Below are 15204 nucleotides of genomic sequence, written 5' to 3'. Positions count from 1 at the left end.
GTCACCCAACCAGCGGCCAAACATTACCACCCCCGCTTATCTCTCCGAAAATTATAGCCATCATTTATTATTTTGCTTGTTCACCCGGGGGGGAATCGCCACCCAGTTTCATAAAACTCTTTGTCTCAGGAGGGTCCTGCTAAGTATTCGCAATAGGGGGGGGGGGTGGGGGGGGTGGGACGATATTGCTACCCCAATTTGAGTAGTTTAACACGTGGGCTTTCGCGACCAATATTATTTCCTTGTTATATCGGAAAAAATCAGACTTCCTACCAGACAGTCTCGTCCCCTTCACCTGATGAAGGCCGCTTGTGTTGTGGCCGAAACGTCGTGTTAGAATATTATTATTGTGTTATTTTATTTTATCAATTTATTATTTTATTCTCATTCTACGTGGTGGTGACTTTACCGAAAGAACCAAAGAAGATGAATCATTGCAGTCACGAAAGCTTTAAATCGAAATTTAAATCCAAAAAACCTTATTATGAACCCAATTGAGTAATAATCTGCACTGGCTGGGGGGAGGAGGAGGGGGGGGGGTGATATTAAAAAAATGGCCGGTGAAGCCGGTACACAATGGCCTACTCATCTCGAATGACGTCACGGGGTCTTTAACATTCCACCGAAGCAGACGCACGCGCAGTGGAAACGTATCGGATCGTTAAAACATTCGCGGCGATAGCCAGGGTGGCGCCTGCCGGATTCGAACCGTGAACCTCTTGCTGCTAGCGGCGAATGGGCTAGCCGGCGCACGGCAGCGTGACCGCCCCCCAAGTGAAAAAAAATTGTCTTCCACGAAACCGGTCCCTGGTGCCAAAAATGTTGAGGCTGCTGCTGTACAAGATGCAGCAGCAGCAGCAGCAGACACTCAGCATGAACAGAATATTATAAATACATTTTTTAAAATAATTAGCTAAATGAACAAAAAATGTAATAAGCGGAAGCGTATAAATAGGTCTTGAGGGGCATCTAAAAAAATGTACACAGATTCAGGGATCCCTGATATCTCGTGGAAGAGCGTTCCGTCGCTGATGCGCGCGTGTGTGCGCGTGTGTGTGCGTGCACGCGCTCTCTGCACGCGTGTGTCAGCACCTCCTTCACTTTCCCCGAGTCGATCACGAACACCACGTCGTTCAACGCGATGCCGCCCTCCGCTATATTCGTCGACAGGATCTTGCGACGGGGTTTGGGGGTTAAAACAGAAAATGAAAAGGGACAGAGCGAGCTGTGACCGCCTCCAGCCCGCACGCACACACACATACACACACACACACATACACACACATACACACACATACACATACACACATACACATACACACACACACACATACACACACATACACACACACATACACACACACACACGCACATACACACATACACACACATACACACATACACACACACACGCACACACACACACATACATACACACACATACACACACACACACATACACACACACATACACACGCACACGCACAAACACACACACACACACACGCACACACACACACACGCACACACACGCACACGTTCATCACCGTGAAAACAATCTTCTAAATCTAGACAGGATCGCCGCACCGCCGAACAAAATGGTCCCGTGGTTCAGTTTGCAAGCACGAGTTCACGTTTCGAAGTCGATGTTAGAAACATTTATGTTTCACGGAATGCGGTTCGTAAGTGCGGGTGTTCGTAAGTGCGGATATTCGTCAATGTGGGGTGTTCCTAAGTGCGGATGTTTGTAGGTCGAGGACCGCCCGTAATGAAAAACTATCATTTTAACCAAACTGTTGTTATACACAGTATCTGTTGTTTTAAATCTAAATTTAATTCTCGTTTTTTTTTTTACAAACGCATGTTGTCCAATTAGTGCGGTTGGCTACGTATGGCGCGAAAGAAGTTCAACATCTATGACACCTACATTTTGATTTAAAGCTTCCGTGACTGCAGGGATTCATATTCTTGGTTCTTTCGGTAAAGTAATGTAGAAGGGAAACAATTGAATAATAAAAATATAAAACGATAAAATTCTCACGACGTTTCGACTGCAACACAAGCAATCATCATCAGGTGTGAAAACCACAACAAGAAAATTTGAAAAAAGTGGCGTATTTTTTAACGTTAGCACCACGGAGAGCGATTTGACAAGTTTCTTCAGATGGACGAGTCCATCTATGTTCGGAAAAGAGGAGGGGAGACGAAAAATAATGGATGCGGTCTAACACCTGCTTAAGAAGTCAGGAGTCAGGTGACTCGGTTATTCTGACGAAGACTTCATGGATTTGCACGTACAGGGCATTGCTTAGAAGCCTCAGCAACTCACAGCGGCCGACATCGCATTTCATCTCAATCGTTCCAAAGTCCTGCTGAGATGTAGCCAAGGGACCCCCCCCCCGGTGGCAGCTGTCCACTTGTGGCTCAAGGTGTACGCTGGGGCGTACCGAAAAACGGAAATTTGTATATACAAGTTAAGCGGCGATGTTGCTTCGCGTTCTTCATTCCAAAATTAAGCAGTCTGTGAGTTAATGAATCTACCCCAACTGCACGCACGCAAATAAAACAAATCAGTTCAACAAACTTTGAACAGACTTTGAACATTCGAGCTCAATGTGTTATTATTATTATTTACGCTGCTTTACCCTGGAAAGGCCTCGCTGGCTTTCTCCACTGTCGTTCGTGAGCGTTTCTGCAGTAGGGGCGCGATGTCGCCGCCGCCGCTGTGCGCAATTCCAATTGAATCGTTCGCAAGGTTAATTTTTGTTGCAAGCGTTTGGATGTTTGCCCAATACCGGTAACACAGTGTGCAGGTTATCGATTCTAGATTCGAAGCTTTCGTGGACTGCAAGGATCCACACTCTTTGGTTCTATTCGGTAAAAGTCACGTTAAAAAAAACAACAAAAAATTAAAAGAAAATTTCACGACGTTTCGGGCCACAACACAAGTGGCCCTCATCAGGTGAAGGGAGCAGACTGTCTAGAGGACACCGCTGACAACACAAGTGGCCCTCATCAGGTGAAGGGAGCAGACTGTCTAGAGGACACCGCTGACAACACAAGTGGCCCTCATCAGGTGAAGGGAGCAGACTCTCTAGAGGTCACCGCTGACAACACAAGTGGCCCTCATCAGGTGAAGGGAGCAGACTGTCTAGAGGACACCGCTGACAACACAAGTGGCCCTCATCAGGTGAAGGGAGCAGACTGTCTAGAGGACACCGCTGACAACACAAGTGGCCCTCATCAGGTGAAGGGAGCAGACTCTCTAGAGGTCACCGCTGACAACACAAGTGGCCCTCATCAGGTGAAGGGAGCAGACTGTCTAGAGGACACCGCTGACAACACAAGTGGCCCTCATCAGGTGAAGGGAGCAGACTGTCTAGAGGACACCGGTGTACAACACAAGTGGCCCTCATCAGGTGAAGGGAGCAGACTGTCTAGAGGACACCGCTGACAACACAAGTGGCCCTCATCAGGTGAAGGGAGCAGACTCTCTAGAGGACACCGCTGACAACAAGTGTTTGGATGTTTGCCCAATACCGGTAACACGGTGTGCAGGTTATCGATTCTAGATTTAAAGCTTTCGTGACTGCAAGGATCCATACTCTTTGGTTCTATTCGGTAAAGTCGCGTTAAAAAACAACAACAAAAAATTAAAATAAAAATTCACGACGTTTCGGGCCACAACACAAGTGGCCCTCATCAGGTGAAGGGAGCAGACTGTCTAGAGGACACCGCTGACCTCTAGACAGTCTGCTCCCTTCACCTGATGAAGGCCACTTGTGTTGTGGGCCGAAACGTCGTGAATTTTTTATTATTTTTTGTTGTTGTTTTTTTTAACGTGGCTTTACCGAATAGAACCAAAGAGTTTGGTGTGCAAGTTTTTTTGTTGTTTTTGCTACGGGAGAAAAGCCTCCGACAACCCGGAGGAAACCCAATGCACGACCGGGGGTTGAGTCGGGAGTCGAACCCAGGCTCTTCTCGCTGTGAGGCACGCGCGTTACCGCCGTCCTGCTCCCACCCCGGTGGACCAACATGGGAGCGACCAAGGCTAGAAGAGGAGACAACATTATAAAATACGCACAATTTTGCGGGTTCCCGGCGGCACGCTCCTGAGAACTCTCCTCTGGTCACACGTCTGCATGTTGGAGTGGAGGGTGAACACGTGGTACCTGCCACAACAAGCGACAGAGCTCTTTAGCGCCGACCGGCGGCCGACGAGTAGCGGCTCAAGCGGGGCGGGCCGCTGGATTCCCAAAACGTGAACCTCTGCAAACGAGCGGTGAGCTGCTGGGCGACGTCTAAACTAAACTATTTTTTTTATTTCACCAGGCAAGGCCCACTGAGCTTATGCAGCTCTTACTTAAAAGCAAAGGGCAGCTCGGCAAAGTGGCTTATCGCGCGGGAACACGCTGCGGCCAAATGCTCCGAACGCGTGACGGTGATTTTAAACGCGGAGGGAAAAACCGGAGGACCCCGGAGAAAATTCCACGCGACCACGCGGAAGAGAGAGACACACGCAGACTCCAAATACGCAGCAGGGGTCACAAGGTCGGCATCGAACCCACGACCTCCTGCATTCACGAGGCCAGGGAGGTGAACGTCGCACCCTCCTACCCGCTCCGTCTTATTTCGTAATACGCGCAATTTGCAAATGCAAGAAGCCGGGTCAAGGCAGCGAATCAAGTGAACAATTTACCCCTTTCAGTGGGGACCAGTCTGGTTTGGGGCAGCGGGACTGCTCCCCATCTTTCTACCCTCTTGCTTTTCACAACCGGTTTAGTTGACGTTGACGGTGTGTACTACGCGCGTCGCAGTGAGACGCGACGGGCCCCGTTCTTTGCCTCGATGATAAAAAAAAAATGTCCACGAGCAATCTGACCAATGGGACGCAACTAGGAGCGTTCTCGAGCAGAGTTCTTCGGTAAAATATCACGGACGGAGCTGAACGGAAGAAGGGTCTCGCGGTCGCCGAGAGAGTTGAGAGAAATGTTTCCGCGTGCGAGGTGGCAACCTTCACAAGGCGCTCACAGTCAGAAAACGACGACGATGACGATCGCCGTCGTCAAGGGCCCCTCGTACGCACGGTACGAGCGCCAATGGCCATGCGTGCAGGCGGGCGGCTAACAGGGCCAAAAAACGCCGCCGAGCTGTATGTAGGACACGAGCCCGTACCTCCTCCCAGACGCGTACGCACGCACGTCCGCAGCGGCAGGCCACCCATCAGAGTCGGGAAGGTGGGTAAAGCGTACTCACTTGTGGCTCTGCCACGCAAATCTTTTGTCGTCCCAGAGAATGAGGTCCCGCAGCGCGATGATCTCATCGTAGCCCGGCAGAAAAATCAGCACAGCTCCTGAACAACAGCAGCACCAGCAGCACCAACAACAAACATCAGCAAAGAGCTCAACGGTATTTGTTTAAAGCTCTATCAGCTGAGGTTGAAAGAGTCAATGCACAAGTTCTCTCTGTCTGTCTGTCATTTGAAGGCGTGATTACTCTTGAAAAGTCTATTCAGTACGTGGCCATCAAACATGAAATAGGCGACGTTTCAGGCAACAGCTCTTCTTCATAACACGTGAACATGAATTGATCCAAGTGCTGGCTTGGATCCGCCGCTGCCTGGGGAACCACAGCACTTCCTTTCTCCAGCTATACAGCAGAGATGTTCTCCAACTGCATGCCGGTGTTATGATGATTATTTGTAGACTTTAAAAACACCCTTGCAAATTGCTTCTCTGGGATTATACAAAGCGGTGATCATTGCCTCTTGTTGGCCAGACTAATGCCCCGCTTACAGGCCAGGTGCCGTGTCACCTCGTGGCGCACAGGGACAGCTGCCACTGGTGGGGGGGGGTTGCCCTTTCAAAAGTCTTGTTGAGATGTCACCAGTGAAAAGTGCAAATCGCTCCGAGACGCTCGCAGCGTGATGGAGGGCAGTTGTGTCAACAGCAAATCATTCCCATCATAATAATAACGATCACCGCCACCACCACCACCATCATCATCATCATCGCCGCCGCCATCATCATCATCACCACTGTCACCACCGTCACCATCACCACCATCATCACCACCACCATCATCACCACCACCATCACCACCACCATCATCACCACCACCACCATCATCACCACCATCACCACCACCATCATCACCATCACCACCATCATCACCACCACCATCACCACCACCATCATCACCACCACCACCACCATCATCACCATCACCATCACCACCGTCACCACCGTCACCACCACCACCACCATCACCACCACCATCACCACCACCACCATCACCACCACCATCATCACCATCACCATCGCCGCCGTCGTCCGGCCGGGGCGCGGTGGATGGCACCCACCATCGCTGGGGCTCTGGCAGATCTGGTTGAGGAGGTGCAGGATGAGATCGAGGTCCACCTTGTCGTCGTCGTCCAAGGTGTGGTGGTAGACGCCGAGCAGCTCACGGCACTCGGGGCTAAGCTCGGTGCTGGCGTTCGCCAGCTTGCTCTGGTCAGGCCCGGGCTCGCCTACCGAAGCCCTGGGGGATCGGGCGAGAAAAAACAGGGTGGTGAATTCAACTAAAAGTATTTTTTGTATTTTACCAGGCAAGGCCCACTGAGCTACATTGCTCTTTTTCGATAGCGACCCGGCCACAAATGATAGCTCAACGAAGCGGCTTATCACATGGAAATGTACAGCAGACGAACACTCTAACACGCATGCTTCTAAAAATGTGGAGGGAAACACCGAAGGACCCGGAGAAAAATCCAGGTGACCACGGGGAGAGCATATACAGCAGGCGTCAGGGTCAGGATTGAATCCACGACCTCCTGTATATCAGGCGAGGTAGTTAACATCTCCTAGCCACCGTGGCGCCTCACACTGCTGGGTGGACAGAGGCAGTGAGAGAGGTTTAAGAGCGTTGGCCACATATTAATAATAAGCCATGATCGATCTACAACTGGATCAGGGACATCCCAAGCTGTCACCATCCCTCATGGTCCTGCAATGCAAGAATCTATCCAGGCACCTGCAAATTACTGATTTAATCTCCACGGTGAATGTGTATCTTGGCCGGTCGTGTTCTCATCTTCATCCTGCCCAAGCCCACTCATTAAAAAAGTAGTCAAATCACGTCTCAAACTCGTGTAAACCTTTTTAACAATAAAAACAATTTCTAACATTGATTTTCAGTGCCGGACGGAACATCTGACATGGCGACAGTGTGGTGAAAATTAGCCCTTGTGCAAGTGCCAGGTAAATCCCGACCGTGACGCGTTGTATATTTGGAGTCTACACGTTCTCCCCGTGGTCGCGTGGATTTGTCTCCGGGGTAAAATGTTGCATCGTGAGGTTGTGAGAGACTTGTCTCCGGGGTAGAATGTTGCATCGTGAGGTTGTGAGAGATTTGTCTCCGGGGTAAAATGTTGCATCGTGAGGTTGTGAGAGACTTGTCTCAGGGGTAAAATGTTGCATCGTGAGGTTGTGAGAGACTTGTCTCAGGGGTAGAATGTTGCATCGTGAGGTTGTGAGAGACTTGTCTCTGTGGTAGATTGTTGCATCGTGAGGTTGTGAGAGACTTGTCTTGGGGTTAGATTGTTGCATCGTGAGGTTGTGAGAGACTTGTCCTATGGGTAGATTGTTGCATCGTGAGGTTGTGAGAGACTTGTCTCAGGGGTAGATTGTTGCATCATGACGTTGTGAAAGACTTGTCTCTGGGGTAGAATGTTGCATCGTGAGGTTGTGAGAGACTTGTCTCTGGGGTAGATTGTTGCATCGTGAGGTTGTGAGAGACTTGTGTCCGGGGTAGATTGTTGCATCGTGAGGTTGTGAGAGACTTGTCTCTGGGGTAGATTGTTGCATCGAGAGGTTGTGAGAGACTTGTCTCTGGGGTAGAATGTTGCATCGTGAGGTTGTGAGAAACTTGTCTCTGGGGTAGATTGTTGCATCGTGAGGTTGTGAGAGACTTGTCTCCGGGGTTAGATTGTTGCATCGTGAAGTTCTGAGAGACTTGTCTCTGGGGTAGATTGTTGCATCGTGAGGTTGTGAGAGACTTGTCTCCGGGGTAGATTGTTGCATCGTGAGGTTGTGAGAGACTTGTCTCTGGGGTTAGATTGTTGCATCGTGAGGTTGTGAGAGACTTGTCTCTGGGGTAGATTGTTGCATCGTCAGGTTGTGAGAGACTTGTCTCTGGGGTAGAATGTTGCATCGTGAGGTTTTGAGAGACTTGTCTCTGCGGTAGATTGTTGCATCGTGAGGTTGTGAGAGACTTGTCTTGGGGTTAGATTGTTGCATCGTGAGGTTGTGAGAGACTTGTCCTATGGGTAGATTGTTGCATCGTGAGGTTGTGAGAGACTTGTCTCTGGGGTAGAATGTTGCATCGTGAGGTTGTGAGAGACTTGTCTCAGGGGTAGATTGTTGCATCGTGAAGCTGTGAGAGACTTGTCTCCGGGATTGAATGTTGCATCGTGAGGTTGTGAGAGATTTGTCTCCGGGGTTAGATTGTTGCATCGTGAGGTTGTGCGAGACTTGTCTCAGGGTTAGATTGTTGCATCGTGAGGTTCTGAGAGACTTGTCTATGGGGTAGAATGTTGCATCGTGAGGTTGTGAGAGACTTGTCTCCTGAGGTAGATTGTTACATCGTGAGGTTGTGAGAGGTTTGTCTCATGGGTAGATTGTTGCATTGTGAGGTTGTGAGAGACTTGTCTCAGGGGTAGAATGTTGCATCGTGAGGTTGTGAGAGACTTGTCTCTGTGGTAGATTGTTGCATCGTGAGGTTCTGAGAGACTTGTCTCTGGGGTAGATTGTTGCATCGTGAGGTTGTGAGAGACTTGCCTCAGGGGTAGAATGTTGCATCGTGAGTTTGTGAGAGGTTTGTCTCAGGGGTAGATTGTTGCATCGTGAGGTTGTGAGAGAGTTGTCTCAGGGGTAGATTGTTGCATCGTGAGGTTGTGCGAGACTTGTCTCAGGGTTAGATTGTTGCATCGTGAGGTTCTGAGAGACTTGTCTATGGGGTAGAATGTTGCATCGTGAGGTTGTGAGAGACTTGTCTCAGGGGAAGATTGTTGCATCGTGAGGTTGTGAGAGACTTGTCTCCTGGGGTAGATTGTTGCATTGTGAGGTTGTGAGAGACTTGTCTCTGGACTAGATTTTTGCATCGTGAGGTTGTGAGAGACTTGTCTCAGGGGTAGATTGTTGCATCGTGAGGTTGTGCGAGACTTGTCTCAGGGTTAGATTGTTGCATCGTGAGGTTCTGAGAGACTTGTCTATGGGGTAGAATGTTGCATCGTGAGGTTGTGAGAGACTTGTCTCAGGGGAAGATTGTTGCATCGTGAGGTTGTGAGAGGTTTGTCTCTGTGGTAGATTGTTGCATCGTGAGGTTCTGAGAGACTTGTCTCCGGGGTAGATTGTTGCATCGTGAGGTTCTGAGAGACTTGTCTCCGGGGCAGATTGTTGCATCGTGAGGTTGTGAGAGACTTGTCTCAGGGTTAGATTGTTGCATCGTGAAGTTGTGAGAGACTTGTCTCCGGGGTTAGATTGTTGCATCGTGAGGTTGTGAGAGACTTGTCTCCGGGGTAGATTGTTGCATGGTGAGGTTGTGAGAGACTTGTCTCTGGGGTAGATTGTTGCATCGTGAGATTGTGAGAGACTTGTCTCAGGGGTAGATTGTTGCATCGTGAGGTTGTGAGAGACTTGTCTCTGGGGTAGAATGTTGCATCGTGAGGTTGTGAGAGACTTGTCTCCGGGGTAGATTGTTGCATCGTGAGGTTGTGAGAGACTTGTCTCAGGGGTAGAATGTTGCATCGTGAGGTTGTGAGAGACTTGTCTCTGGGGTAGATTGTTGCATCGTGAGGTTCTGAGAGACTTGTCTCCGGGGCAGATTGTTGCATCGTGAGGTTGCGAGAGACTTGTCTCTGGGGTTAGATTGTTGCATCGTGAGGTTGCGAGACTTGTCTCCGGGGTAGATTGTTGCATCGTGAGGTTGTGAGAGACTTGTCTCAGGGGTAGATTGTTGCATCGTGAGGTTGTGAGAGACTTGTCTCCGGGGCAGATTGTTGCATCGTGAGGTTGTGAGAGACTTGTCTCCGGGGCAGATTGTTGCATCGTGAGGTTGTGAGAGACTTGTCTCTGGGGTAGATTGTTGCATCGTGAGGTTGTGAGAGACTTGTCTCAGGGTAGATTGTTGCATCGTGAGGTTCTGAGAGACTTGTCTCTGTGGTAGATTGTTGCATCATGAGGTTCTGAGAGACTTGTCTCTGGGGTAGATTGTTGCATCGTGAGGTTGTGAGAGACTTGTCTATGGGGTTAGATTGTTGCATCGTGAGGTTGTGAGAGACTTGTCTCCGGGGTAGATTGTTGCATCGTGAGGTTGTGAGAGACTTGTCTCTGGGGTAGATTGTTGCATCGTGAGATTGTGAGAGACTTGTCTCAGGGGTAGATTGTTGCATCGTGAGGTTGTGAGAGACTTGTCTCTGGGGTAGAATGTTGCATCGTGAGGTTGTGAGAGACTTGTCTCCGGGGTAGATTGTTGCATCGTGAGGTTGTGAGAGACTTGTCTCAGGGGTAGATTGTTGCATCGTGAGGTTGTGAGAGACTTGTCTCTGGGGTAGATTGTTGCATCGTGAGGTTCTGAGAGACTTGTCTCTGGGGTAGATTGTTGCATCGTGAGGTTGTGAGAGACTTGTCTCCTGGGGTAGATTGTTGCATCGTGAGTTTGTGAGAGGTTTGTCTCAGGGGTAGATTGTTGCATCGTGAGGTTGTGAGAGACTTGTCTCCGGGATTGAATGTTGCATCGTGAGGTTGTGAGAGATTTGTCTCCGGGGTTAGATTGTTGCATCGTGAGGTTGTGCGAGACTTGTCTCAGGGTTAGATTGTTGCATCGTGAGGTTCTGAGAGACTTGTCTATGGGGTAGAATGTTGCATCGTGAGGTTGTGAGAGACTTGTCTCTGGGGTTAGATTGTTGCATCGTGAGGTTGTGAGAGACTTGTCTCCGGGATTAGATTGTTGCATCGTGAGGTTGTAAGAGAGTTGTCTCAGGGGTAGAATGTTGCATCGTGAGGTTGTGAGAGACTTGTCTCTGGGGTAGAATGTTGCATCGTGAGGTTGTGAGAGACTTGTCTCTGGGGTAGAATGTTGCATCGTGAGGTTGTGAGAGACTTGTCTCCGGGGTAGATTGTTGCATCGTGAGGTTCTGAGAGACTTGTCTCAGGGGTAGAATGTTGCATCGTGAGGTTGTGAGAGACTTGTCTCTGGGGTTAGATTGTTACATCGTGAGGTTCTGAGAGACTTGTCTCCGGGGCAGATTGTTGCATCGTGAGGTTGTGAGAGACTTGTCCTCGGGGTAGATTGTTGCATCGTGAGGTTGTGAGAGACTTGTCTCAGGGTTAGATTGTTGCATCGTGAAGTTGTGAGAGACTTGTCTCCGGGGTTAGATTGTTGCATCGTGAGGTTGTGAGAGACTTGTCTCCGGGGTAGATTGTTGCATCGTGAGGTTGTGAGAGACTTGTCTCTGGGGTAGAATGTTGCATCGTGAGATTGTGAGAGACTTGTCTCAGGGGTAGATTGTTGCATCGTGAGGTTGTGAGAGACTTGTCTCTGGGGTAGAATGTTGCATCGTGAGGTTGTGAGAGACTTGTCTCCGGGGTAGATTGTTGCATCGTGAGGTTGTGAGAGACTTGTCTCAGGGGTAGAATGTTGCATCGTGAGGTTGTGAGAGACTTGTCTCTGGGGTAGATTGTTGCATCGTGAGGTTCTGAGAGACTTGTCTCCGGGGCAGATTGTTGCATCGTGAGGTTGCGAGAGACTTGTCTCTGGGGTTAGATTGTTGCATCGTGAGGTTGTGAGAGACTTGTCTCCGGGGTAGATTGTTGCATCGTGAGGTTGTGAGAGACTTGTCTCCGGGGCAGATTGTTGCATCGTGAGGTTGTGAGAGACTTGTCTCCGGGGCAGATTGTTGCATCGTGAGGTTGTGAGAGACTTGTCTCTGGGGTAGATTGTTGCATCGTGAGGTTGTGAGAGACTTGTCTCAGGGTAGATTGTTGCATCGTGAGGTTCTGAGAGACTTGTCTCTGTGGTAGATTGTTGCATCGTGAGGTTCTGAGAGACTTGTCTCTGGGGTAGATTGTTGCATCGTGAGGTTGTGAGAGACTTGTCTATGGGGTTAGATTGTTGCATCGTGAGGTTGTGAGAGACTTGTCTCTGGGGTAGAATGTTGCATCGTGAGGTTCTGAGAGGCTTGTCTCTGGGGTAGATTGTTGCATCGTGAGGTTGTGAGAGACTTGTCTCTGGGGTAGATTGTTGCATCGTGAGGTTGTGAGAGACTTGCCTCAGGGTAGATTGTTGCATCGTGAGGTTGTGAGAGACTTGTCTCTGGGGTAGAATGTTGCATCGTGAGGTTCTGAGAGACTTGTCTCCGGGGCAGATTGTTGCATCGTGAGGTTGCGAGAGACTTGTCTCCGGGATTAGATTGTTGCATCGTGAGGTTGTAAGAGAGTTGTCTCAGGGGTAGAATGTTGCATCGTGAGGTTTGGAGAGACTTGTCTCCGGGGCAGATTGTTGCATCGTGAGGTTGCGAGAGACTTGTCTCCGGGATTAGATTGTTGCATCGTGAGGTTGTAAGAGAGTTGTCTCAGGGGTAGAATGTTGCATCGTGAGGTTCTGAGAGACTTGTCTCTGGGGTTAGATTGTTGCATCGTGAGGTTGTGAGAGACTTGTCTCCGGGATTAGATTGTTGCATCGTGAGGTTGTAAGAGAGTTGTCTCAGGGGTAGAATGTTGCATCGTGAGGTTGTGAGAGACTTGTCTCTGGGGTAGAATGTTGCATCGTGAGGTTGTGAGAGACTTGTCTCTGGGGTAGAATGTTGCATCGTGAGGTTGTGAGAGACTTGTCTCCGGGGTAGATTGTTGCATCGTGAGGTTCTGAGAGACTTGTCTCAGGGGTAGAATGTTGCATCGTGAGGTTGTGAGAGACTTGTCTCTGGGGTTAGATTGTTACATCGTGAGGTTCTGAGAGACTTGTCTCCGGGGCAGATTGTTGCATCGTGAGGTTGTGAGAGACTTGTCCTCGGGGTAGATTGTTGCATCGTGAGGTTGTGAGAGACTTGTCTCAGGGTTAGATTGTTGCATCGTGAAGTTGTGAGAGACTTGTCTCCGGGGTTAGATTGTTGCATCGTGAGGTTGTGAGAGACTTGTCTCCGGGGTAGATTGTTGCATCGTGAGGTTGTGAGAGACTTGTCTCTGGGGTAGAATGTTGCATCGTGAGATTGTGAGAGACTTGTCTCAGGGGTAGATTGTTGCATCGTGAGGTTGTGAGAGACTTGTCTCTGGGGTAGAATGTTGCATCGTGAGGTTGTGAGAGACTTGTCTCCGGGGTAGATTGTTGCATCGTGAGGTTGTGAGAGACTTGTCTCAGGGGTAGAATGTTGCATCGTGAGGTTGTGAGAGACTTGTCTCTGGGGTAGATTGTTGCATCGTGAGGTTCTGAGAGACTTGTCTCCGGGGCAGATTGTTGCATCGTGAGGTTGCGAGAGACTTGTCTCTGGGGTTAGATTGTTGCATCGTGAGGTTGTGAGAGACTTGTCTCCGGGGTAGATTGTTGCATCGTGAGGTTGTGAGAGACTTGTCTCCGGGGCAGATTGTTGCATCGTGAGGTTGTGAGAGACTTGTCTCCGGGGCAGATTGTTGCATCGTGAGGTTGTGAGAGACTTGTCTCTGGGGTAGATTGTTGCATCGTGAGGTTGTGAGAGACTTGTCTCAGGGTAGATTGTTGCATCGTGAGGTTCTGAGAGACTTGTCTCTGTGGTAGATTGTTGCATCGTGAGGTTCTGAGAGACTTGTCTCTGGGGTAGATTGTTGCATCGTGAGGTTGTGAGAGACTTGTCTATGGGGTTAGATTGTTGCATCGTGAGGTTGTGAGAGACTTGTCTCTGGGGTAGAATGTTGCATCGTGAGGTTCTGAGAGGCTTGTCTCTGGGGTAGATTGTTGCATCGTGAGGTTGTGAGAGACTTGTCTCTGGGGTAGATTGTTGCATCGTGAGGTTGTGAGAGACTTGCCTCAGGGTAGATTGTTGCATCGTGAGGTTGTGAGAGACTTGTCTCTGGGGTAGAATGTTGCATCGTGAGGTTCTGAGAGACTTGTCTCCGGGGCAGATTGTTGCATCGTGAGGTTGCGAGAGACTTGTCTCCGGGGTAGATTGTTGCATCGTGAGGTTGTGAGAGACTTGTCTCAGGGGTAGATTGTTGCATCGTGAGGTTGTGAGAGACTTGTCTCCGGGGCAGATTGTTGCATCGTGAGGTTGTGAGAGACTTGTCTCCGGGGTAGATTGTTGCATCGTGAGGTTGTGAGAGACTTGTCTCGGGGGTAGAATGTTGCATCGTGAGGTTGTGAGAGACTTGTCTCCGGGGTAGATTGTTGCATCGTGAGGTTGTGAGAGACTTGTCTCAGGGGTAGAATGTTGCATCGTGAGGTTGTGAGAGACTTGTCTCAGGGGTAGATTGTTGCATCGTGGGGTTGTGAGAGACTTGTCTCCTGGGGTAGATTGTTGCATCGTGAGTTTGTGAGAGGTTTGTCTCAGGGGTAGATTGTTGCATCGTGAGGTTGTGAGAGACTTGTCTCCGGGATTGAATGTTGCATCGTGAGGTTGTGAGAGATTTGTCTCCGGGGTTAGATTGTTGCATCGTGAGGTTGTGCGAGACTTGTCTCAGGGTTAGATTGTTGCATCGTGAGGTTCTGAGAGACTTGTCTATGGGGTAGAATGTTGCATCGTGAGGTTGTGAGAGACTTGTCTCTGGGGTTAGATTGTTGCATCGTGAGGTTGTGAGAAACTTGTCTCCGGGATTAGATTGTTGCATCGTGAGGTTGTAAGAGAGTTGTCTCAGGGGTAGATTGTTGCATCGTGAGGTTGTGAGAGACTTGCCTCAGGGTAGATTGTTGCATCGTGAGGTTGTGAGAGACTTGTCTCTGGGGTAGAATGTTGCATCGTGAGGTTCTGAGAGACTTGTCTCCGGGGCAGATTGTTGCATCGTGAGGTTGCGAGAGACTTGTCTCCGGGGTAGATTGTTGCATCGTGAGGTTGTGAGAGACTTGTCTCAGGGGTAGATTGTTGCATCGTGAGGTTGTGAGAGACTTGTCTCCGGGGCAGATTGTTGCATCGTGAGGTTGTGAGAGACTTGTCTCCGGGGTAGATTGTTGCATCGTGAGGTT

The 15204-nt window shown here is 49.6% G+C and overlaps 1 protein-coding gene across 1 annotated transcript in view; it reads right to left on the bottom strand.

The window, feature by feature from the left end:
* The window catches only part of LOC142905354 (3'-5' RNA helicase YTHDC2-like), a 181610-nt gene that overhangs the window by 20897 nt on the left and 145509 nt on the right, over nt 1-15204 (bottom strand). Inside the window, exons 12-15 of the mRNA XM_076062953.1 lie at nt 6362-6540; nt 5257-5353; nt 4085-4172; nt 1093-1173 (exon numbers count right to left, since the gene is read on the bottom strand). Coding sequence (XP_075919068.1) covers nt 1093-1173; nt 4085-4172; nt 5257-5353; nt 6362-6540 — 445 coding nt within the window. The remainder of the gene's footprint in view (nt 1-1092; nt 1174-4084; nt 4173-5256; nt 5354-6361; nt 6541-15204) is intronic.

This window comes from Petromyzon marinus, unplaced genomic scaffold (genome assembly GCF_048934315.1).
Source record: "Petromyzon marinus isolate PM22_M1 ecotype Great Lakes invasive population unplaced genomic scaffold, UKy_Petmar_22M1.pri1.0 PM_G_Scaffold_82, whole genome shotgun sequence".
Taxonomy (NCBI): domain Eukaryota; kingdom Metazoa; phylum Chordata; class Hyperoartia; order Petromyzontiformes; family Petromyzontidae; genus Petromyzon; species Petromyzon marinus.
The sequence above is the reverse complement of the archived record's forward strand: the minus strand, read 5'-3'. Positions and strand labels throughout refer to the sequence as shown.